The 26046-nt window shown below is 47.2% G+C and overlaps 1 protein-coding gene across 1 annotated transcript; it reads left to right on the top strand.

Moving 5' to 3' along the window:
* Positions 1-1272: 1272 nt before the first annotated feature.
* LOC102445630 (b(0,+)-type amino acid transporter 1-like) lies at positions 1273-24747 on the top strand. Its single transcript, XM_006137603.3, has 6 exons — positions 1273-2016; positions 7217-7350; positions 16977-17106; positions 19408-19532; positions 20148-20235; positions 23651-24747. The coding sequence occupies exons 1-6, from the start codon at positions 1273-1275 to the stop codon at positions 23882-23884; spliced, it is 1455 nt and encodes a 484-aa protein (XP_006137665.3). The 3' UTR covers positions 23885-24747.
* Positions 24748-26046: the final 1299 nt, after the last annotated feature.

Below are 26046 nucleotides of genomic sequence, written 5' to 3'. Positions count from 1 at the left end.
AAGCAGTGCTTGTCCAAATGTAACCACTGAGACCTCTGGAGCTTACTATAGGAGCCTCTACAGCTTGAGCTATAAAGCCAGCTGGCTCTCAGCTGAGGCTGTAGCGCTCACTCTTTTTTGTCTCTCACTGTAAGTGGTCTAAGTGCCACTATGTGGGACAGTGAATGAACCACACCCACTAGGTGTGTGGGTAACACAAACAAGGTGCAATAACCAGCCTTTTTGGGGGAAGGACCTGTTAAACAGCTCCTTTACATGGAATGGAAAAACCGAGGCAAGAACTCCAGCAGCATGCAGGGGCTACAGTTCCAGTTTTCAAAATTGTTTGAATAGTGACTTTAATCAGTCATAGACAGCGGGATTGACAGCCACCATGGGTCCCGGGGCAAGATGTTGCGGGGGGTGGGAGGAGGCAGGCTCTGTGCTACTGGAAGAGGTGGGGCTGAGGGTAGAAGGAGTGGGGCAGAGAGCAGTCAGCCATAAGTGCAACCCCCACCCCCAGTAGGGTTGCCAGGTGTCCGGTTTTGAACTGGAGAGTCCAGTATTTGAGCTTTCTGTTTGGGAAACAAATTAAGAAAATATAAATGTCTGGTATTTTCTAAATCCGATGTAATGTAGATTGCGGTGTAATGTCAAGTGTGTCCGGTATTTTTGTTGAAACCATCTGGAAACCCTACCCCCCAGCCCTCAGAGCCATGCACACAGTATGTGTTCCAGCGGCAATTCAAACTCTGTAATAGCAGTGGCAGAAGCTGGGAGCTTTGCACCTCTTTGAAGCTCCAGGCCCACTTTGCCTCCTCTCTCGCCCCATTGGCAGCCCTGGACTTGGAGAATAAAGTGCATATTGGTATGGGAATTTAGCTTATCTGCAGCTTTGGATTTACACGGACATATAAGATGCAAATCTGAAAACTCATCAGGATTACACAATGCTGCAAGGTGCTGAGCCTCTCCTGTGGGATGCTGAGTACAGATGAGTCCCCATCACCTGCAATGGGAGTAAAAGGAGCTCAGCATCGGCGCCAGCATGGTGAATAACAGCATTGCGTTATTACAACATGATGAGATGGTAATAAAGGGAAAGTAAGGCAACAAAAAGAGTTCATATATCTCATGACAGTCTATAAATGGCAGAACAGTAACATTGAAGTAACTTACTTAACTACTGTAATTATTAACTGTGACCTTACAGACTGAGACAGTCCTGATTTGAAACATTCAGTTCTGCTATTTTACTCCTTCTCCGAAGCAGCACATACTAACAGCTCCATTATGAGGAAAAGGAAGAGGATGGATTCTTCTACTTTGGCTGCAGATCCAAGTGAAGAGACCAGGACATTACAGCTGAAGCGAGAAGTTGGACTGATTAGCGCTGTGTCGTTAATTGCAGGCACTATGATAGGGTCTGGGATCTTTATGTCTCCAGAGTGGGTGCTGTACTATATGGGTAGCCCTGCAGGTAGTCTCCTCATCTGGGCTGTTTGTGGTCTGCTAGTCATGTTTGGAGCCCTGTCTTATGCTGAACTTGGGACCTTAATTAAAGAGTCAGGGGGGGACTATATTTATATTTTAAGGAATTTTGGCTCTCTTCCTGCTTTTCTTTTTGCATACACTTCTGTCATTGTAGTAAGGCCTGCCAGTGTGGCAGGTGTTTCTTTAAGTTTTGCCGAATATGCTGTTGCTCCATTTTACCAAGGATGTTCAAGCCCCCCGGTAGTGGTCAAGTGTACAGCCGCCAGCTGTGTTCTGCTTTTAACCATCATTAATTGTCTCAATGTGAGGCTGGCCACAGCTATTATGAACATATTTACAGCGGCCAAACTCTTAGTATTGCTGGTCATCGTGATCGGCGGGATAGTGTTGCTCATCAATGGACAAACTCAGAGTTTCCAGGATGCCTTTCAAGACACAACTACAGGCGTTGGGCCAGTTGGAATGGCCTTTTATCAGGGACTGTGGTCCTATGATGGGTGGAACAACCTGAATTTTGTGACGGAGGAACTGAGGAAGCCTGAAGTGAGTGAATTTAACTGACTTTACTTCTTCGTTTAATTTTACATAAGAACAAAAGAACGGCTATATGGGTCAGACCAAAGGTCCATTTAGCCCAGTATCCTGTCTTCCAGCAGGGGCCAATGCCAGGTGCCCTAGAGAGAATGAACAGAACAGGGAATCATTAAGTGATCCATCCCGTCACCCATTCCCAGCTTCTGACAATCAGGTTAGAGACTCCATCTCTGCCCAATCTGGCTAATAGCCATTGATGGACCTATCCTCTATGAATTTATCTAGTTCTTTTTTGAATGCTGTTATAGTTTTGGCCTTCACAACATCCTCTGACAAAGAGTTTCACAGATTTACTGTGTGTTGTATGAAGAAATACTTCCCTTTCTTTGTTTTAAACCTGCTGCCTATTAATTTCACTTGATGACCCCTTCATTCTTTTGCTGTGAGTAAATAACATGTCCTTATTTACTTAATTTTGCAAATAGCACCCTTGATTTTATTTTGCTAACGAGAGGGTCAGTATTGTCTTGTGGTTAAAGCATGGAGCCAAGCAAGCTGGGCTCTGTTCCTGCCTTGTTCTGTGATTTTGGGCAAATCATTTAACTTCCCTTAATCTCTCTCCACAATTTCGGGATTAAAATAGTGACCAATCTATGGTTAAATAGAGCCACATGAATGCTAAAGTCTATGGAGCATATCTCAGACCAATGGATCACAAAACAAATTTACGGATCTAGTAGAAGGAGCACCATTCAATATTAATCTAAATGGCAATTAATATCTTACCTTGCACAACTTTCCTTCCCAAAGAATTTTAAACACTGAAAAGCAGACACCTCAGTCTAGGATGGAGAGTGACAATGTACGGAAATACAGCACCTTGAGCCACAGTACAGATAGGAACAGGAAGGATTTTGGTCAGGTGATCTCCACTTGTGATATCTACCTTGTGTTTATTATTTGATCATTCATAGCTAGTAAGGCCAGAAGGCAGTGACCTAATCTTACTTGATATATAATACAGACCCAAAATCCTGGCAATGGACACGTATTCATATCCACAAAATCTGTAGGGCAGTGGCACTAATTGTCACATGCGAGTGGTCCGCAAGCGCCTTGCAAATGGGCTGTGGCTTGAGGCTCAACCTGCTCCCCTGCAGCCAGGAGCCCGCGATGGCGCTTCAGCCCCGCAGCCCCGCCAGGCTGGTGCCCCAGCCCTGGTTTCCTGCTGCAGGGTGGGGTGGAGAACCATGAGCCACATGGGCTGGGTCCAGTTCATAGAGGGAGCAAGTGGAGTCCATGTGTTGCCATTTCCCCTTCCCCAGCTGCTACCTGCAGCTTCCCCACAGATTCCATTGGCCAGAATCATGGCCAATGAAAGCAGTGAAAGGCAGTGCCCGGGATGCAGTGCCTGAGAGCAGCGAGGGGCACGAGTCCAGGTAAGCATCCCCTATCATGCCCAAACCCCACACCTCCGTGCCCCTCACACACACACCCTGCTGAGACCTCGCACCACCACCCTGCTACTGCATCCCCCCTTGCTCCTGCACCCTCCCTCCTGGTTAGACACGCCATCCCCAGCCTGCTCTTACACCCAGACCCCCCCATCCCCAGCCTGCTCCTTTACCCAGTGGGGACAACAGTCACTGTGGGTCTCGAAGCAAGGTGGGGGTCTCCACACCCCTGGAAGAGGTGGGGCCAAGGGCAGTTAGTCCTTACTGCTGCCTGGACCACAGTGCTGGCCCCCTCCAGCCCTCAAAGCCATGCAGATTGGCACTGTGGCACTCTTGCAGCAGTTCAGAGGAGCTCCAGGCCCTTTTGGATGGCTGAGCCCCAGGGCAATTTCTTTTGCCCCCCACATTGGTGGGTCTCCTTGCACCCTACTTCTTGCCCAGACCCTACACCACCATCCCCTCCTCCACCCATTTTGTCATCCTGGGTGGTTGGCTGGTGGTTCGTGGAAAGGTTTGTATCAAGTGGAGTGGGTCATGGGCCAGAAAGTTTGAGAACCACTGCCTAAATGTGATTTAAACCTTCAACACCTTCAATGTTCAGCAATCCACTCTGATCTTTCATCAATTTCAGTGCAGTGTTCATGAGATGATACAAAAAACCAGGTGATCTTCAGGACTGGCAGCAAATAAGCTAACGTTAAAATGATCGAGAACCATGCAATGGATTAAAGTGCAATATGACTTTGGAAATGAATGGTTTAATCATTCACTTGAGAACATAATTATAATGTTTTCCTCCATTAGGCAAGGAGTGCTTTCGGGTGGGAAATGATAGCGTGTAATCTTAAGGAATTGTGGTTAAACAGATGGCTCCCTTGAAAAATCATTATTCAGTCATAACTCAACCCTCAGATACTAACCAATACGTAAGAGACATTTTATGAAAACATTCGTGGAGCTAGAGAGTCTAGCGGCGAGGGCATTGGCCTAGCGTTCATGACTTGGAATCTTCTGGCTCTGTCAAGGCCACTTCCGGGAACAGCACAATGATCTGGAGCCACCTGAGGTAAGCACTGCCTGCCCAGAGGGCTGTGCTGGCTGCTTCTGGGAGTGGTGTGGTGCCAAGGCAGGCAGGGAACCTGCTTTAGTCCCACTGCACCCCCACCTGTGGTACGTGCTGCCTGACTAGAGCCTGCCTCCAGGAGCCAGCATCCTGAACCCCCTTCCACAATCTTGAGCCCTTTCCTGCACCCAAACTCCCGCCCAGAGCCCACACCCCACATCCTCTCCTGCACTTCTGTCCTCTGTCCCAGGTTCAGTCCAGAATCCCCTCAGCCAGAACCAGAACCAGAACCCACACCTTAGTTTCTTGCCCCATCCTCCTTTGGGTCAGCCATCTTTACCTCGCAACAGCGCTCTGCACTGTTTCCGTCCACTGTCCAATGCTGTGCCAGACAATCATTTGTCCTGAGAGCAGTAGCAGAACCACATCTTCATGGACCTGTTCCATGTCTCCAATACAGTTTGGAAGAATGGAGAGATGAATGGTTGCCAAGCACGTGAAGAGAGATGTTTCTAATGAGGGTGACCCCTCTAGTGCTGGGTGGAGGAGTTTGGTGAGCTATGAACCTGGACCATGTCCATTTGGCCTGCTGTTAAACCCAGGGAGCCATCTTCAATTTCTGCCACACCAAATGTTTGCTGAATTATGCCCTCAGGACTGGGTGGCAATCTGAGAGGAAACTGATTAGCTATTGGACAGAGTTTCCTTCCTGTGATAAAGGAGCAAAGAACTACATAAAATATACATGTGTAACACGCACACCATCTGGGTGTGGTACACTGTCCTACCTCTTGGCACTGAGACCACTTACAGAGAGAATAAGTTTGCGCTATAGACTCAGCAGAGACTCATGCACAAAGCTCCAGAGGCCCCATGTTCGATTCAACCTGTTGGTGTTCCACATGCACCTCTGCACTCATCCCACCCCCACCACCCCAGAAAGTGAAGCCCCTGCATTCAGTGAGCAGCCCTGAAAGGGACAGGGGAACTACCAAAGTGCCCTTCCACCACTGCCCTTTTGGATTAACACCTCTCCACTGCTAAAGGACACAGCAGTGTGTCTTTGGAGTTGCCAGAGAGGTTGTGTTGCCCACTCCCATTTCTCTTTGCTTCTGCAGAATGACTCAGAAGAGAGGCCACACAGTGAGGACTGGGAATAATAATAAACACTTGCAGTGGTCACAGGGAGAACAGACCACTCAGCACACAGCTCTGATTTTCCTTGGACCAACAAATGGTTCCCGTTCCCTTCCCTACTCATACGCAAGCCACCATGTGCCCTCACCCTCCATGCCGCACCCATTCACAAAGGGCAGGAAGTGGGAAAGGGGGAAAAGGGGGGGATTTCGGCCTTGAAGCAACCCTACGTGTCATTAAATTGTTCTTTTTCCATCCAGGCCTTTCAGAACCCACATCCCTTTCCCTTCAGCCAGCTTGGTCCAGGCTCTGCCACTGTTCTGAGTGCTGGCCAATAAATGCTCAGCCGCACCGGGGTATAAGGACTGTTAGAGCGTCTGCTAAATGTTTTACAGTGATTCATGGGGATTCAATAAAATCATCCATTTACTGCCGCACATCCTCGCTGTGTGTTAGTTTTCACACACTAGATTGTCGTTCAGAAATGTGCTTCAGGGCTTCACCTGTGGACAGTAGGGCTGTGTCCAGACTCCATGCCTCCGTCGACGGAGGCATGTAGATTAGCCAGATCGGAAGAGGGAAATGAAGCCGCGATTAAAATAATCGCGGCTTCATTTAAATTTAAATGGCTGCCCCGATCTGCCGATCAGCTGTTTGTCGGCAGATCGGGAGAGTCTGGATGCGATGCCCCGACAAAGAAGCCTTTCTTCATCGACACAGGTAAACCTGGTTTCACGAGGCTTACCTGTGTCGATGAAGAAAGGCTTCTTTGTCGGGGCATCGCGTCCAGACTCTCCCGATCTGCCGACAAACAGCTGATCGGCAGATCGGGGCAGCCATTTAAATTTAAATGAAGCCGCGATTATTTTAATCGCGGCTTCATTTCCCTCTTCCGATCTGGCTAATCTACATGCCTCCGTCGACGGAGGCATGGAGTCTGGACACAGCCTAGGGGTAATGGCACAAGAATGCCCCTCTGACCATGTCCACTCTCACTCTACCAAAGGTTTGGCTGTACGTATAGGGTATGTCGAGACTACATGGCTCTGTCGATGGAGCCATGTAAATGAGTTTACTAGACATAGGAAAATGAAGCGGCAATTTAAATAATCGCCGCTTCATTTACATCAAAATGGCCGCCGCGCTGTGCCGATCAGCTGTTTGGCGGCACAGCGGGGCAGTCTGGATGCGCCGTGGTCGAAAAGGGAACCTTTGTCGACCGCTCCGGTATGCCTCGTGAAATGAGGTTTACCTGAGCGGTCGACAACGGCTTCCCTTGTCAACCATGGCGCATCCAGTCTGCCCCGCTGTGCTGCCAAACAGCTGATCGGCACAGCACGGCGGCCATTTTGATTTAAATGAAGCGGCAATTATTTAAATCGCCGCTTCATTTTCCTATGTCTAGTAAACTCATCTCTATGGCTCCGTCGACGGAGCCATGTAGTCTAGACATACCCTGAGTGTCAAGACAATTTCAAGTCCAGGGCAAGCTGGCCATCAGCAAGAAGCATCGCTGCGTGGGAGCCCTGAGCTCACCCTTTGATCTCTTCCCCAGGTGAACCTGCCGAGAGCAGTGATGATTGCCATCCCTTTGGTGACGTGCCTGTATTTGCTGGTAAACGTGAGCTACTTTGCAGCCCTGACTCCAGCTGAACTTCTGTCTTCAGGAGCGGTGGCCATCAGCTGGGGGTGAGCTACACAGGTGTTAATACTGCCACTCCTGCCTTCAGCGAGGGCACCAGGCTGGCATTCAGGAGACCCAAGTGCTACTCCCAGCCTGGCCACTGGCCTGCCGAGTGACCTTGGGCAGCCTGCTTCCCCTGTTTCCCCATGTGTAAAATAAGGATGTCAACATTGTAGTCAACTACACAATTATCAGTGAATCCTGTCGACTACATGCATCCTCCCCCGCACCTTGGCAGCCTCTGATACAGAGGCCGCAAAGAGCGGAGGGCAGGTGGGAGCTAGTGCCTGTGGGGAACTGGATTTTAAGACAGCTCCCCAAGTGCACCGGATCCTGCAGAGCTGCCTGCTCCCCATTGCGCTGCTGCTCATGGGTGGGTCTGATAGAGGGGCAGGCGGGAGTCCATACACACAGTGAGACAGCTTTCAAATCAGCTCCCCACACGTATTAGCTCATGTAGAGCCGCCTCCCCCTCATGCTGCTGCCTCTCTATCAGACCCACCCATGAGCAGGTTGGGGGTCAGGAGGGAGCCAATACGCATAGGGAGTCAGCTTTTAAGAGCTATCAGAGGCAGCAGCACAGGGGTGGGAGGGAGCAGAGGAGGCTGCTGCAGAGCAGCCTCTCTCCACGGCAGGCCCAGGCTCACCACGGACAGAGACTGCTCCGTGGGATGCCGGCAGGGGCAGCAGGTTTGTATAATTTTTTGTGGTGCCCCATTAGTCACACCCTCTGACCCCCGTTAACCATGCCCCTGACTCCCATTAACCACGCTCCCTGACCCCCGTTAACCAGGCCTCTGGAGGTAACACGCTCAGGGCAAGATGGACACATGACCAGAAGTAAAAGGTGTCATGTCACCCCTCTCAAAGGACTTTTCCCACCACCCTCCTGCCAACAGGGATTAATTTGGCCCCCACCAAAGATCCTTCATACAAATATCCTGCAATTTCATTAACCCAATGTGTGTGACATTAACTAAGGGGCAGAGAGGCTGGGGGAAGTGTTCCCTCTAAGGCTATGTCTACACTCGTGGCTTCTTGTGCAAGTACAGCCATTCTTGCGCAAGAACCCACAGAGTATCCACACTGCACGCCTACTCTTGCACAAGGAAACTTACAGAATGGCGTGGTAAGAGAGGGTGTCTTGTGCAAGAGCTACGTTCTTTTCTAACAGGTGTAAGCTCTCTTGCGCAAGAGGGCAGTGTGGATGCTCGACAGGGATTTCTTGCGCAAGAAACCCCTATGGCTAAAATGACCATCGGAGCTTTCTTGTGCAAGAGAGCGTCCACACTGCCATGGATGCTCTTGCGCAAAAGCACAGCTTGCACATGGCAGTGTGGATGTGTTCTTGTGCAAGATGTTCTTGCGCAAGAAGCCGCCAGTGTAGACATAGCCTAAGAGATTCCTCCCATGAGCAGAATGAATTTTGTGTTGTGCACCAGTACTGAGTTCATGTGGCTTGTTTGGATGTGCCACTGTGGCACCCAAGTTATTAATAAATATTTTATAAACCTTTACCTTTTCTCTCTGCTGCCATGTCTCCTCCCCTTGCTCCATCAGCTCCCCCTGGTGCCGGCTGTCCCCCAACTCCTCACCCTCCTCTGCTGATCTGACTCCTGCCTTTCTCACTGCCCTCAGCCCTCCTGTGACCTGTCCCCCTCCCCCTTCTATGCCCTCTGTGCTCACTCTTCTAGTAGTCCCACTCTGATCACGTGAGCTACCCCTCCTCATCCCCTTTTCTAACACCTTCCTCTATACACCTGCCCTGCCTCTCTCCTCTGGTGCTGGTCCCTCCTCTGCAGGTGTCTGCTCTTCTGCTTCACCACCAGAATCCCCTGGTACCTGCACCTTCCCTTAGCCCTGCACTCTCCTGGTGCCTCCCCCTTCCCTATCTGCCCCTGCCCTCTTTGCCCTCTTTTTCCCTGATGCCCACCCCCTCACCACTCATTGTCCCCATTCCCCTCATGCCCCTCTGTGCCCTCACACATGACTTGCTCCATCCCCACCTTTCTCATGCCCATCCCTTCTTTCAAGCCTCCTCCCAGCACCTTCCCCTCCCTCTTTTAGCCCCCAATGCCCTTCCCCGCTCCTCTCCCAGCATCACCCTGTACCCCCTCCCACTGACACCTCCCCTCCTGCCCTTTTCCTCATTGTCTACACTTGGCCCCCTGGCATTTGTCTCTTCTCCACGCTATCCCTTGGTGCCTTCCCCTTTCTTCCCTCTGCCCCTCCCACTCCACACAAGCCCCTTCCTTTCCCATCCTATCCCCTATTTCCCCTTCCCCTTCCACACAAGCCCCTTCCTCTTCCACCTATTCCCATATTTTCCCCCTCCCCTCCACACAAGCCCCTTCCTCTCCCACCCCTTCCCCTATTTTTCCCCTCCCCCACTGCACAAGCCCCTTCCTCCCCCTCCCCGTCCCCTTCCCCCGTTTTCCCCCTATCCCTCTGCACAGAGGGCAGGAGCAGCATGACAGTATGTGGAGGGGTAACTGAAGTGCCAGCGCTTGATAGCTTCCTGGCCACACCAGTCAGGATCACCTGTCAGAGGCTCCAAAATCTACCAGTAGATCCTGACCTACTGGCTGGTGACCACTGCTCTAGGAACTAGAACACGGTGCATCAGCTGATTCATGGTGCTCCAGAAGTTCTGGGAGGGCAGGGGAGGAGTTGGTCAGTGGAGCTGCCAATGCACAAGAGGCATGGAGGTGAAAGGGGAGGGAGAAGCTTGCCACTGGTGGGTGCCTCACACCCACTATTTTTTCCCTGTGGGTACCTATGCAGTACATTGATTTTTAAGGCCAGAAAGGGTTAGTCTGCTATAATCTGACCTCTGGCTCAGGCCTTGGGTAAATTGTGCCTTCTGAGACCCTTTTCGAGTCCCTTTAGCTCTCCCCTTTCAAGTAATAGGCCTGGGAATGCAACCTCACAATCCAGACATTCAGACTGGGCAGCTGCCCCTTCTCCTTCCCCACCCAGCAGCCCTGCTTTGGATATTAATAGTGTGCAGTTCACAGAAGCAGCTTCTTGAAAAAAAAGTGTGATTAATTTGCCTGCAGGCTCTCAGCATGCAGAGAAATGAATTTCAGACAACAAAGAAAACTATCCTCCTACCGCTTATCTACTCTTGGCATTTCCCCCAAATCCCCAGCTTGCCATGATCTGAGGGTACGTCTAAAATACATGCCTCTGTCGGCAGAGGCATGTAGATTTGTTTGTTCAGCAAAGGCAAATGAAGCCGCGATTTAAATGATCGCGACTTCATTTACATTTACATGGCTGCCGCGCTGAGCCGACAAACAGCTGATCAGCTGTTTGTCAGCTCGCGCACTAGTCTGGACGTTCCCCCTGTCGACATCAAAGCCCTTTGTCGGCAGCCCCGGTAAACCTCATCCCACGAGGAATAACGGGGCTGCTGACAAAGGGCTTTGATGTCAACAGGGGGAACGTCCAGACTAGCGCGCGAGCCGACAAACAGCTGATCAGCTGTTTGTCGGCTCAGCGCGGCAGCCATGTAAAATAAATGAAGCCGCGATCATTTAAATCGCGGCTTCATTTGCCTTTGCTGATCTGTCTAATCTACATGCCTCTGCCAACAGAGGCATGTAGTCTAGACACAGCCTGATTGAGCTTTCACTTCGGGTATGTCTACACTGCAGAGGAAAATTGACGCTATCACTGTCAATCTTCAAGGGTCCAAATTAGCAATCTAGTTAAGGTAGCCTATTTGAACCGAGAGAGGCTGTCGATGCTGGTAACCCTCATTTTATAAGGAGTAAGGGGCAGTCAAAATAAGAGTGTTCTTCCTTAGACTTCCTGCAGTGTAGCCAGCACCAAAAATCGAATTAAGCTTCTTCAACTTCATCTATGCAATTACCCCAACTGAAGTTGCGTAGCTTTATTCAACTTTGTCCTGTAGAGCAGACATACACTTGGAGACGGAGCTAAGCTACAGCCCAGTTGCTACAGACACTGACTCTCAAGCTGGGTCTGCCTTCAGCAGCTGACAATGCCCCCCACCTTTCTTCAGGATAGATCTTGTAACTGATCAGTGTCTTTTGATCTCCAGGTTCCGAACCTTGGCAAAGCTGCTTAGACATGATCTAGACTTGAAATGTAGCTCAACATAGCTTTGGTGCACAGGAGTGTGAAAAATCCACCCCTGTGAGCAATGTAGCTATGTCAACCTAACTGTTGGCATAGATGCAGCAAAACTGATAGAAGAATGCTTCCATTGACCCATTTGCCATTGCTAGGGCAATGTGTTCCTCCGGCAACAGAAAAAACCCTTCTCTCAACCTACACGCATAGACTATGTCTACATTACATTATGCTGGCCTAACTACTGTGCTGTATGCATGACACTGTAGTCCCTGTAGCGTAGACACGATCTATGTCACCAGCAATGTTCTCTCTAATCTTTTCCATTCACGTTCAGATTTTTTTCCAGCCATGTGTGGAATAATTTCATGTGCACCAAAGCATGTGTGCACGTGCACCCACCAGTAGAAACAAAAAACCTTGCTGTGAGTGCTCTGCTAATCAGCTGGTTGGGCATTTGAATCTCTTCTAAATGGCTGCACGAGCACACATCTTACAGGGAACACTGGTCACCAGGTTGGGGCAGAAGAATTGCCCCTCCATAGCTTTTAACCTGGCTACTGTGTTTGAATGTTTTGGGATGTACGCTATCCAGGCCATTCTTCTTCCTTTCCAGCTAAGTCCCCCTTACAAGCCCTCTTTTGATCTAACTCCATACTGAGCAACTGCAAATACCCAGAGCATGAACAATGTACATAAAAATGTTTCCCCTTACCTTTACCTAACGGACTAACAAAACATGTAGATGGTATCATGAGCTTTCGTGAGCACACCGAACTTCTTCAGATGACCGGAGTCTCCAGTCATCTGAAGAAGTGGGCTGTGCCCACGAAAGCTCATGATACCATCTACGTCTACATCTACACTGGCATGATTTTCCGGAAATGCTTTTAATGGAAAAGTTTTCTGTTAAAAGCATTTCTGGAAAAGCGCGTCTAGATTGGCAGGATGCTTTTTTTGGCAGGAAGCACTTTTTGCGGAAAAGCGTCCGTGGCCAATCTAGATGCGCTTTTCCGCAAAAAAGCCCCGATCGCCATTTTCGCGATCGGGGCTTTTTTGCGGAAAAGAAATCTCTGCTGTCTATACTGGCCCTTTTGCGCAAAAGTCTTTCGGAAAAAGACTTTTGCCCGAACGGGAGCAGCATAGTATTTCCTCAAAAGCACTGACAATCGTACATGAGATCAGTGCTTTTGCAGAAATTCAAGTGGCCAGTATAGACAGCTGGCAAGTTTTTCCGCAAAAGCAGATGATTTTGCGGAAAAACTTGCTAGTCTAGACACAGCCTACATGTTTTGTTAGTCTATAAAGTGCTACGAGACTATTAGTTGTTTTTTAAGTTTTTTCTGTTACAGAAAACTCGGTTTACCCCTCTGAAGCTATCCCTAACGGTTCATTACAATCTCTCAGTTACTTCCTTCTCAGGCCAGAAGGAGCAGGTGGCCTGCTTGCTGCAGCTTCTGTGTCTTTTTCTATGTGTGTCCTTTTCAGTAGTCACTGAGGTTATGTTTAGACTGCACCCCTCTGTCAGCAGAGGGATGCAGATTAGGCTGGGCGAAATTGCTAATGAAGTGGGGATTTAAATATCCCATGCTTCATTAGCATAAAAATGTCCACCGCTTTTTTCACATACGGAGCTTTGTTGGAGAAAAGCGGCAGTCTAGAGGCTGATCTATCGCAGAGGGGTGCAGTCTAGACATACCCTGACATTCCCTGGAAACCTTCTCCAACTTGCTCACCCCCTGTCTCTTTTCCAGGATTTAGTATCTTTCTTTGATCCCAGGCTTTGCCTTGGGAAAAGCAGGCATTTCTAGCCAGTGGGTAACAGGGGGTAACTGTTACATCTTCTCCAATGTTTCCTCAAGCACCCTTGGCATTTTCTATGATAATGCTTTATCTTTGGCACTACAGTATTTCATTTCCTGTTCGTACCCCTTCTTACAACTTCCTTAAACTGAACTCCTTGCAGTCAGGCAGATTAATATTAAACAGATACCCTGAGGAACACAAATCGATACTATTATAAAAGGAGAGGTGTCTGTCACGCCATCTGTCACAGAGAACATTTGAGAAGACTTGAGAAGATTCTAGGCGGAGGCAGGCCCCCAACCCCACCTACAGCCCTCCCCTCCTCTGAGGCCCTGTCCCCCCACCATGAGAGAGGAGGAGGAGCAGCACGCCAACCGCGCGCACACCCTCCCACGCCACGCGGAGGGGAAGAGCACATGCCGGCCCAGCATCCCCAGAGCAGTGGGGCGGGGAAGAGGACACATGGCCCTAACCCCCACCCCCAGGAGCAGCAGGGACGGAGGACTCCACGTGGCTCCAGCCTTCCTGGTCTCAGAGCAGCGAGAAAGGAGGCAGCCACGTGGCCTGAGCCAGTCCCGGGAGCAGCGGGGAGGGAGGAGGCCACGTGTACACCTACCATCACAATGGGATGGGCAATGCTAGTATTTATTAAAAAAACCAGGACTTTATTCCCTCATGCACCCCACCCTGCATGCCCAGGCCGTATAGAATTTCACCAACAAGTTTTGTATCAGGCCCATGGCTTCTGGGTAAGATAAAGCACATCTTTTTGAAAGCCATCCCACACTAATTTAAAGACTTCAAATTACAGAGAATTTACTTCATGAGCTAGGAGGACAAATTTTGGCAACAAACACTGAGGCAACCGCTACTCTTACCAAAAATACAAAAGGTCCTTTGTTTTCAGTGGGAATGAGACAACAGCTCAGGTTTTAAGATCTCATTTATGCTCTTATTGCATTGTTGTTAATAACCCTGAATGTAATTGAAAACAGGAGTGCGAAGGACCAGTGTTCTGCTCAGACCAGTTACAAAACCCCATTAACTTATAGGGGCTTGAACTTTCTCTGCACTTCCTCCTCTGTCATTCCTGATTAACAAGTTATTTGTGAGCTTTCTGTTTTGTAACCTCCCTCCTTCTCCTGCCTGATTAACCTTTTCACCCCTGAGAGCGCAGCCTTGGAAGAAACATGTTCCTCAGCAATCAGGAGGCGGGTCAGTGTATATGAAGTGCACGTCCAAGGGAGAAACCCATGTTAACAGGAATTGGGCAGGGCAAGATGATTATGGAGCACGAGTGAAGGTTCTAGCAGCAGTGCAACAGCTCTGGGAGTCGTATGCAATAATTGCTAATTAAAGTAAAAAAAGCTGTTAGAAAGAGAGGCATTGTCTAGCGGCCAGACCACAGGACAGAGAGGTAAAAAGTGGAGCTCCTGAACTCTTGTCATCCTGAGACAATTAGGGCTAAAATATCAGAAGCATGGCTTCTTTTGGGGCATAATTTGAATCCACAAAGCTGCATCAGCATTTCTTTTGAGTCACTAGTTTGGCAGCAAGTGCAACTCTGAAGGGTTGCACCTTGAAAAAGCTACTCAGATTTGCACCTGCAGTTAATTTTCAGGGCCCCAAAAGTACAGCTGCCAATTTCGTAGGTACAACACGGTGTTGCCAACTCTTGTGAGATTTTAGTGCAAGTCTTGTGCTATTTGGAGGGATTTTTTTCTGAAAACTCCACCTGCTGGAGACATGTGATTACACAAAACTCTTTTTTTCTTAAAGGAGGAGCCCTTCTAGAGTCAGAGAAAAGCTTGAAATCATGAACCTTAAAGGCTCAAAAAACAGAAGGCAATTACCCTTCTATCTTTTAATTTTTTTAATTGTGATTTTTATGCCCATCTTGTATTTTGGAAGGGACCTAACCCACACTGTTTGAACACCTGGAATTGAGAAGACTGAAATAGTGTGGTTGAACCTTAGCAAGGCTAAATTATAATCTAAATCTAGTGGCTCCCAGTCCATTTTGCCGTTAAGTGCTGCCATGTTTCCTTCCTCCCCATGCTTTGTTTTCCCTCTCCCTTTTTCTTTAGAGCTATATAGATGGGTTCAAGACACAACATTTAGATTGAGATTTCAAACATAGAATCAGGCCTTGTCTACTCTAAAAGGAAGATCGCTGCTGCTGTGATCGATCTTTCAGAGTTCGATTTAGCGAGTCTAGTTAAGACTCACTAAATCAAACTCAGAAGATGCTCCCGCCAGCATCTGGTACTCTTGCCGTTATGAGGAGAAAGTGAAGCCAACAGAGGAGTATTTGCTAGCGTAGATCTGGCCCTAGAGATAGAAGGTACTGCAATAGTCAGCTAGTCTAATCCCCCTGAAGTCTGTGGAGATTTGGAGCTGGGATTTTGGTCCTATTAGATGCACACAAATGGCAATTTCTTTAAGAGGCTGATCTTATTGTTGCACTTTTACTATTGTTAATTTCACCATTATCCCCAAAGTCAGAATTTAGTTTTGTATTAAAAGCCAGTTTGTAGGGAGGAACAAGAGGATATCATCCCAGCATCTGCCTCTAGAGATGTCTGCAAACTTAGGTTTGATTTGTTAGGGTAACACTAAACTGGATGCAGCCTGCCTCAAGTTTTTATCATTCTTACTATCCTCTTGCTGATTTTAAACGAGTGTAACTCTATTGACTGATGCAGTCATGCCCAGTGAGAAGGAAAATCAGGTTCCCTGTGTCTAGCAACCTTCCCTGGGTAATGCATACACAAATTTCAAGCTTATTTCGAGATAGCCTATATTGACAAATCCCTTCGTCCTCATGGAATGAGGTTTACTAGGATGTCAGAATTGCAAGTCCGTTATTTTGATTAAATTTTGAAGTAACAAGCATTCTGCTAAGACGTGGAAAACACTATTTCAGGATACTGGATGTGTCCCGAAATAGCACCTGCTGTCTAGATCAGTGTTCCCCAAATAGTGAAAGTAAGGGTTCCGTGAGAACCTGATCACTTCCTCCCTCTCCTTCCCCCCCCCCACCCAGAGCCAGTCTTAGGAGCGACCGAGCTGGGCGCCATTTTCAAGGGGCCGCTGGCCACCACGGTCTTAATGCTGCGTTTTGTTTTTTTGCCTGACAGTTCCCCCCCCCCTTTTTTTTGGTCGAACAGTTTCCCATGGCGTTTTTATTTTAAAGGGTTCTGTGGCCCAATAAAATTGGGAAACACTGGTTTAGATGTACCCTAACTGATGCTGAGGTGTTGAGAAATACATACATGTACTTAAAGAAGTAGGCTTTTAATGCATGCTTGAGAAGGATGTTGCTTTTTAAAAATAATAATACTTTAAAAAAACAAACCCAACAACAACGCTTAGGTTTCATGGCAGCATTCTTCCCAGGATTTTTCTCCTGTCTCTTAAACAAGAGGCACCAGTCATACTCTTATTAAAATCAATAGGACTTTTGCTATTGACTTAAATGAAAGCAAACATAGGCCCAGGGGGTGACAGTCACACTGCATTCCTTGAATGAATGCAATCCAGGATTCAGTCCTCTTCTCAAGAAAACACGAAGGGCATTCTTCCAGTTGGCCAGGATGACTGCCTCTGCTGGCCATAGCATTGCACAACTAGTTAAAGATGAATTAAGGGAGTGAGACTGATTATCTCCCTCTGTCATGTCGAAAACCATTTGCTTTTGCTGTTTTATTTCCCTGTCACTTAGGAACAAAGTCCTGGGCAGCTGGGTCTGGGTGATCTCATTGTCCGTTGCACTATCTTCATTTGGGTCAGCGAATGGAACGTTTTTCAGTGGAGGCCGTGTGTGCTATGTTGCTTCAAGGGAAGGTCATATGGTAAGGGACTGGAAAGTGTCTATTTCGGTTTGTGCTACTCTCCCCATAATGGTGGCATGTGAAGCAAAAAGGAAAAAAAGTTTGTCTGAATCATTTCCTGATATTTAAATACCTCCTCATTGTTTGATTCCCAGACCCCACGACTGTTCTTTTTTTTTGTTTTTGAAAAAACAAACACCCCACACGTATTAGCTCCTATTCCCCTTTTGCAGCAGGATTTTAGAAAACTCCGTTGACTGACTTCAGTTGCTGCTGGCCCTGCTGCAGCATCAGGGAGGGGATGTAGAATAATAAGTTGTTCATAATTTCCCCCATTAGGGTTTGCCCGCATGTAGGAAGGTGTAGCTCTGAGTGGCCAGAAGAGAGGAGAACACTTGTGTAGACTACGGATGTAAAATTGGTAAAATTGTATACAACTATTAACAGTGTGCTCTGGCTGGGTTACCAGGAAGCGTCACCGAGTAAGGTTACCCGTTTACATCCCTAGTGTAGACTAGGTGTGGGCTTTTTCTTTTTTTTTTTTTTTTACTCCTATGTCATCTACTGCAGTGGAAAGGTCTGGACAGGGGCTACATTTGTGCTCACACCATTGCTAGAGCTCAAGCTGCACATGTTCTAGCTCAATGGAGGGTGTGGACTATCAAAAATGGTTAGTGCAGACAACACCTCAGAATCCTTCTCTCTTAAGGATCTCTCTCTCAGTGGCCGCAGTAAATTGAAACAGGATGGGGCATAGGGGAGCTGTGAGGGAGCGCTGATCCCTACACAAAGGGGAAGAGGTGGAGCTCTTTCTCTGCACTCAGCAGGGAATCAATCTGTGTTCCTTCTAGCACCTCCTTATTATAACTCTTGCTGTCTCTCATTTCTCCATCCACGTGCGTCAGCTGAAGACTCTGCATCCCCTGTGAACTCTTTGGTGTGTTTAAATGCCTGGGCCCAAACACACTGACAGCTCAGGGGGTTATACGCTGCATGGCTTGTTTTAGAAATGAAAGGTGATGTCATGCATACATGAAGGCTATGTCTAGACTTCCCCCTCTTGCACAGAAAAATATGAATATGAATATTGCCACGCCTCATTTGCATAATTAATGAAGCTCTGTTTCGTGCAAAAATCCCCTCTTGCGCAAGAGCCGTTCTTCCTGAAAAAAAGAGGAAGAAAAAAAGCCTTGTGCCCAAAAATGGAGCCTCATTAATTATGCAAATGAGGCACGGCGATAGTCCACGCTTCACCTCATTTGCATATTTTTTTGCACAAGAGGGGGCAGTCTAGACATAGCCAGAAAGTTCTAGGCTGTGTATGATGATCTGGGCACTTTGGGATCTGAAAGACCTGAGAATGAGCATTAACTGATAGTTTAGAATGTACGCAGTTATCCAGTTTTTCAGGAAATAAGGTAATATTATCATTGAGCATCAGAAAGTCATTTCAAGCTTGCGACAAAGTGCTCTCTGTAAACCCTCCCTTTCAGAACTAAGTAATGGAACAGGTTAGCAAGATACCCCATATTTTGTAACAAATCAGAATTTGTTTGTGGGTTGATTGTATCAGTCTTTTACTTCCAGAGACTTAGTTCCACAAATGGTTCCACTTAAGTAAAGTCCCACTGAAAAGCAACTGAGGTTTGGTTTACACTAAAGGGGAAATTCGACTTAAGATATGCAACTCCAGCTATGTTAATTACGTAGCTGGAGTCGAAGTAACTTAAATTGAGTTTTTGTGTCATCCACACAGCAGGGGATCGACATCCCTTACTCCTCATGAGGAGCAGAACTACCAGTGCTGATGGGGAAAGCCCTCACTAGACCCACTAATTCTAGTTTTCACTAGCCCCGCTAATTCGAATCCCAGAAAATCGACCATGGCAGCATCAATCTTCTCGATAGTGTAGGCAAGCCCTCAAGGCAGAGCTGTAGAACAATGGGGCTGGCTACATGTAGGAAGGCAAAAGCTGCTTTCAGAATCTTTATTATTAATGGTGATCAGTGATCCAGAACAAATCTGAGGTGGCTTTCAGGTATCAGATAGACTGACAGAAAATCCTATCTTCTGTTTGCAGCCTGAGCAAATCTGGTATGAAGTCACTGAGCCACAGTAAAAATAACCTTGAGGAGTTCCATATTTACTCCCCTCAAAGTGGAACTACTTTTTAATTACAGCGCTTAGGTGCTGATTAAGGGCCTACGGCTGAACTCTTGTTTCAGCATAGCTCTCACTGCAGCCCATGGGAGCATGGATATGCACTTCAGAATTGGGTCCTGTCCGGATGTCTGTATGTTATCTTGTACTTTGACTTTCAGCCAGATATACTATCCATGGTTCATGTGAGATGCCTCACACCTTCTCCTGCTCTGATATTTACATCAGCCATGTCTTTAATAATGATAATACCAGGAAACTTCAGCAGCATAGTAAACTTCTTCAGGTATGTTTAACACTTCCATTTCCCCTTGTCCTCCCCAAATCCTGTTTTTAGCATTTTTAATACCTTCTCTCTATCTGCTGCCTTTATTAGCTCAGGTTGTCATTTTCACTAACAACTGTCAGGAGGAGGCGAAGAGAAGGGAATGTGTCTGACTAGCAAATCTGTGATGTGAATGCTGTTGTGATTCATAGTATTTTACAAATGGATCCATACTTACTGTTTTCGTAGATTACAAGGAGCCATTGTGATAATCTAATATGACACGCCTTAGGCTTTAGGATTTCCTAGAATTAATTCCTGTTTGAACTAGAATATATCTTGTAGACAAGCATCTAATCTTGATTTAAAAATTTCTAATGGTGAATCCACCACAAACTTGATAAGTCTTTCAATAGCTAATTATAATTTCCCCAATTTAAAGTTTTGATCACTGCAGGTAAGGAAAATGGAGTGCATGTTGAGAAGTTTTGGATTTAGGACAATTAAAAGAGTCTCTCTTGATTCCTGTCTTTTTTGTGCACTTTCTTAAAGATACTGATACTTAAAGAGACTGATACAGTTGCTATAGTCATATCTAATTCCTGAACTCAATGCTTGTAACTTTTTTCTGTACAGTTTTACAGCTTGGCTTTTCTATGGCACAAATATCGCTGGCCTCCTGTACTTAAAGATTAAGAAACCGGAACTGCCAAGATCATATAAGGTGAAACTTAAAAATCTTTTTTTTTTTTTTTTTTGTCCATGGAAGGGAGAATGATGTTGCACCCTTGACAGACTTTACAAACTATTCTCTTTATTCCCTTCTGATTGTGACGGGGTTGTGCATTAGTGCACTGTGGAGACACACTGCCCTTCCCACCTGTGAAGGGTTATCTTCAGGCCTGACTCTCAGACAGTGCTTCTTCTTAAGGATGGGAGAGGGAAATACAATCAGATTCTGATCTCAAAAGCTACTTCCGGCTATTCCTAGGACAAATTACCCTCTCCTGCAGGTAAGCCTATGAGAAGAGGATCTAGGGAAAGGAGTGCTCTAAAAGGATCTCCTGAGTCATTTTGCCATACCTGGGGGCACAGGTTTGCTTCCTAGGGTACTGGCTCCCAAACACAATTTCTCTCATGGACTCCATGAGGGGCTTGGTTTGGAGACACCAGTGCCTCACTCCAGTGCCATGACAGACTGTGCAGCTCCAGGGAAGATGAGATGAAGCGTGGTTTCTTCTGTTAGGCGGGGAACTCTTCAAGAAATGGGAGTTCCTAGGCACAGAGGGGTTCACTGAAAGATGAACACAAACTAGGTGCCAGTCACAAGCCCTCACGTTTTCTTTGGTATGGGAGCAATGTGTGCATCTTGGACCCCAGTGGGGTTCTCATGAGGTGTGGAACAAATTTACTATTTAAAGCTAGACCTGGCAAAGCATTAGTGACGGTATGGTAGAGCACAGCCCTGCCCTGACGGAGTGATGGAAATGTCCCAATAAGGCACCTTTCACCTGTGGATCTGTCCTGAAACTAGGACAGCGAACTCCATGTTATTGGATAAAGAGGAGTGAAACAGTAGAAGTGCAGCAGCCTGTTCAGCATGATTTACGTGCCTCCCTGGTATTAGGCCACAGAGGTAATGGGCCTGTTTGAATTTTTAGCTTGATAGTATGGCTCCTTAGATCAAACTGTAGCAGCTCACGTCATTAACTCTTGCAACCCCCTAACATGGCAGTGGCCATAGAAGGATCTGTCCTCGTGACACAGCAATATCTGCAAGAGAAACATCTTCACACCTAAAATAAAACTAGAGTTTTTATTTGAGTTTTGCCAGAAGGGCTGGAGCTGCGTTGAGCAGGCAGAGCAGTGTAGCTGAGAGGAAGGCTGGGAAGATTGGTGGAGGCGGGTCTGCTCCATGATCTCTGTATTAGCCACCATTGCCTTGGGCAGTTTGATACCCTACTTTCAGAAGGGAATCACAGACATTCAAGATGGAAAAGAACAACTGGGACATCTAGCCCATCTCCCTGTCATGGCAAGATTATTCCCTCTTGGTTTTTTACAGGTATTTGGTGAAATATTTAATTTAAATGTAATTTACATTTAAGTTTTACTATAGTCTTAAGGCCAAGATTACAGAATAGACTACTTAGGCATCCACCAATCAATGCATGTGAAAGCCATGCCTGCTTGGTGTAATGCTATGTCTCCCTTGTGGTAGCACCCTAGACCTTCTAGAGATGAATGAGTCTGCCTCAGACTTAGCTAAAAAGCCCATGGCTTTTAGCTCACACAGCAGAGGCTCATACACTAAGTTTCAGATGTCCTGGGTTTGGTCCTGCCTGCTGACTACAGGAGTCTGTCCATGTTACACATGCAAACCCTCCCATCTGCAAGCACAAGTGATCAGTCAGACACCTAAGAATGGCCATACTGGATCAGACCAAAGGTCCATCTAGCCCAGTATCCTGTCTGCCAACAGTGGCCAGTGCCAGATGCCCCAGAGGGAGTGAACACAACAGGCAATCATCACATGATCCCTCTCCTGTCATCTGTTTCCGAACAGGCTAGGGACACCATTCCTATCCATCCTGGCTAATAGCCACTGATGGACTTAACCTTCGTGAATCTATCTAACTCTTTTTTGAACTCTGTTAAGGTCCTGGTCCTTACAACATCCTCTGGCAAGGAGTTCAACAGGTTGACTGTGCGCTGTGTGAAGAAAAACTTCTTTTTGATTGTTTTAAACCTGCTACCTATTAATTTCATTTGGTGACCGCTCAGTCTTGTATTATGGGAACAAGAAAATAACTTTTCCTTATTCACTTTTTCCACACTAGTCATGATTTTATAGACTTCTCTCATATTCCCCCCTTAGTCTATTCTTTTCTAAGCTGAAAAGTCCCAGTCTTTTTAATCTCTCTTCATATGGGACCTGTTCCAAACCTCTAATAATTTTTGTTGCCCTTTTCTGAACCCTTTCCAATACCAATATATCGTTTTTGAGTTGAGGCGCCCATATCTGTATGCCAGGGTTGAGCAATAATTTTTGACGGGGGGGCCACTCCAAGATTTTGGAAAGTGGTCAAAGACTGCACTCTTCCATGATATTAATGGAAGAGATTCAGGGTCTGGGATGGGTGCAGAAGGGAGCTTGGGTAAGGGATTGGGATGCAGGAGGGAGACTGGAGTCTGGGAGGAAGTTTAGATGAAGGAGGCGGTTGTGACCTAGGGCAGGGGACTGGAGTGCAGAGGTTTGGGATGTGACCTAGCATAGGAGGGCATTGTGATCTGGGGCAAGAGGTTAGGGTGCCAGATAAGGGAGCGGGTAGGAGTGTAAGAGGGGGACAGAGAGTTTGGGTATTTTGAGTGGGCAGAAAGAGCTGGGGTGCCAGAAGCAGGCTGTGGCCAAGAGACTTACCTGTCAGCTGCCAAACCAGCCCGCCTGCCTGCAGAGCTTAAAATGTTTCCCAGACTGCCTGCTTGCCTGGCCATGTGTTTCAGTGAATAACTGAGCTGAGGAGAGGGCGCGTGGTTCTTCTTGGCTGCCTGTTATTCCAACAAGCAGCTCCCATTGGCCAGTTTCTGGCCAGAAACTGGACAATAGGATTGTGCTGGGGATGAGGTGGCACCTGAAACTTCCCCCCTCCCCTCCAGTTTTAAACCAGAAATGCAGCCCTGCAGCCATGTTTCTGCACAGTGCATGGGGCTGCTGGGCAAGCAGAGGAGCCTATTGGGGCTCCCTGATACCTCCACAGGCCGAGTCTGGTAGCTTGGTGGGCTGGATCTGGCCCGTAAGCCATATTTTGCCCAGGCCTGCTGTATGCAATATTCAAGATGTGGGCGTGCCATGGTTTTATATAGAGGCAATAAGGTATTCTCTGTCTTATTCTCTATCCCTTTTTAAATTACACCATTATATGATTTGTGGTTCTGTGTTTGTAAACCTCAGTGTACCTAGCTCACGTGCACACAGGTTTAATGGCTGGCTGAAGAGTCTGTGAATAAAGGCCCAGGTTTACAAGGTGCTGAGTGCCTCCTGGAAGGTGCTGTGCAGTGGGAGGTGAGGGCATTCAGAACTTCACAGGGTCAGGCCCAGGGTATGTTTGGTTTCTTACAGAGACGTTTTGCTTTCACAGGTTCCGATTATTATACCAATAATTGTGCTGATTGCGTCTGTGTACCTGGTGCTGGCGCCAATCATCGACCAACCCCAGATCGAGTTTCTCTATGTCGTCTTATTCATTCTCAGTGGTATCATCATTTACTTCCCTTTAGTTCGTTACAAACACCATCCCAAGTGCTTACAGAGAGTCACTTTGCATCTCCAGCTGCTCCTGGAAGTTGCCCCGACAGCTGAAAACCTGAAATGATTTAACACTCACTGTACTGCACTGGTGGCTACTACTCTTTATTTATTCCAATACTGAAGACCATATTTTTTGAGATATATGTGCAACATAGCGTTTTCATAGGGGAAACAGCATAACTACTTTGAGTAGGCTGAAAGAAAATGGCATGAAAACATCTGGTAGATAGATATGGGCCAATGGAAGATTCTTTCTGTGTTTTCTGGGGATATATTCTCCCTTCCACGCACATGCTGCACTCCTCTCCATTCCTCAGACTCCAGAGTGCATCATGTATATTTCCATCCTGGCAAACTGTAAGAGGAATGCATACTTGAAGGGTTCATACTCAATAAAGTCAATAAGGCCTTATCACTAGTGATGTGACCTGGGAGCAATGGCTTCTGTGGGCCCCCGGGAGGGAGAAAAAGATGGGGAGCAGCAGCTCTATGCCCCGGGAAGGGATGAGGTCTTGGGCAGAGGGGGCAGGGATGGGGCAGCCACCCTCAGCATTTTCCACATGCTGCCCCCTCAACCATAGGAGCCATGCATAGAGCAAGGTACCATGCTCTAGCGGTGATTGAAAGGGCCCAGGGCTTCAGCTGCTGCCACTGTAGCAGTAGCAGCAGCCTGGAGCCCCAGGACCATTTGAATCGCCAAGCCCTGAGGCAACTGCTTTCCTTGTTCCCACCCCGTCCTCAAGCCTGGATGTACCATTATCCCTGAACAGTAATTCCTCATTTAACACTATAGATACGTTTCAGAAAATTATCGTGTTAAGTGAAAACGTGTTATTGCGGGGTCAATTTTCCCATTGAAAATAATGGAAAAGGTGGGAGTTGCATTTCAAGCAGTGGTGTCTGTTGGGACTGGGACATAAGGTTGGGGAAGAAAGGGGACTGGGTTACAGCAGGGAGGGGAGGTGTTTGGCTCTGGGGAACGGAAGGGGAGGAGAGGGGAGAGGGATTGGGTTGGGAGTATGCCTCTGTGACGGGTCTTCCGGGGAACGGCGCAGCGAGCAGCGAACCCTCCGCCGCTGTGCACGGAGGCAGGGGAAGCCCTGCGCAGCCGCCGGCAACGGGCCGGCTGGGGAAATTGTGTTATTCTGGGAACAGTCGTGTAATTCAAAAAACGTTCCCCCCAAAAAATCATGCTATCGCAAAAACGTGTAAAGCAGGCACGTGTTAAATGAGGAATTACTGTATCAGGCTACAGCTGCAAGCCAGCGTCTCCCAGCTGACAGAATCCTTCCACAGGAAAACATCCTTTTCTCCTCCACCATTTCTGATGGAGTGTGGTTTTCCCTATGCTCCACAGTTCAGAGGCAGATCAGGTCGGTCTCCTTGGTCTGAGAAAGATTCACCAGCAAGCAGTCCTCTGTTTACGTGAGTGTCTGCTTTCAGGAGGGAAGAGGCAGATTTTATGCTGTCCATCTTCCCTGAACTTTCCCTGACTAGCTCAGAGAGAGGAGGCTTATCCCACCCTGCATGATGAGGCTCTTTAAGGGTCCTAAAGAGAACCATGGCTTAGGGTTTTTCCAGGCACCAGCTATAATCCTGGGATTACTTTGTCCCTCTCAGCATCTGCCTATGCTGGTTGGTAGGTCTGAGCTTGCCACAGAACTTCTGGAGGAGGGAAATTCCCACTAGACTTCCCCCTCTAACCCTGTTGCAGTGTATTTCTGCTGATAGTGCCAGTGCCAAACTTCTGAGTTAATATAGAGATGCAGTAATTTTTTGTGTGTGATTACAGCTTTCTGAATGTGTTGCTTTTCTAATTCCATTGGATTAAATACTGGTTAGGAGGCTTTTCATTCAAAACTGTTTACATAAAACAATAGAGGCGAAACAAGGAATCATTCCCCAGCCTGATGTACTCTTATTGTAATTATTAAACACTATTATTAAACAGTTAATAGCAAAAACATTCACTGTGGCTACTAGATATTGACTTGTTACATTCTTTGTCCTTATATCAGTAAAATATAAGTATCAGAAAGACATGCTGTCACACTTATAGGGTAGTTGGGCCAAATAATCCACAATCTGTGCAGTTTCCCTGGTACAACCAATGAAATGATTGCATACAAACTAATTGTAGAGTAGGCATGGCAATGGTTGAATTACCTGTGACATCACAATGGTATAGGACTCTTGGCATGGCATAAATACATACCTTATTATAGC

This window comes from Pelodiscus sinensis, chromosome 3 (genome assembly GCF_052426305.1).
Source record: "Pelodiscus sinensis isolate ZL-2025 chromosome 3, ASM5242630v1, whole genome shotgun sequence".
In the NCBI taxonomy this organism is placed as follows: Eukaryota; Metazoa; Chordata; order Testudines; family Trionychidae; genus Pelodiscus; species Pelodiscus sinensis.
This window is presented reverse-complemented; position numbering and strand designations above follow the sequence as displayed.

Coding starts and splice junctions, on each gene's coding strand:
- LOC102445630 (XM_006137603.3), top strand. CDS start 1,273: ATGAGGAAAAGGAAGAGGATGGATTCTTCTACTTTGGCTGCAGATCCA. Junction 2,017..7,216: donor AGGAACTGAGGAAGCCTGAA/GTGAGTGAATTT, acceptor TCTCTTCCCCAG/GTGAACCTGCCGAGAGCAGT. Junction 19,533..20,147: donor AGCATAGTAAACTTCTTCAG/GTATGTTTAACA, acceptor TTTTCTGTACAG/TTTTACAGCTTGGCTTTTCT.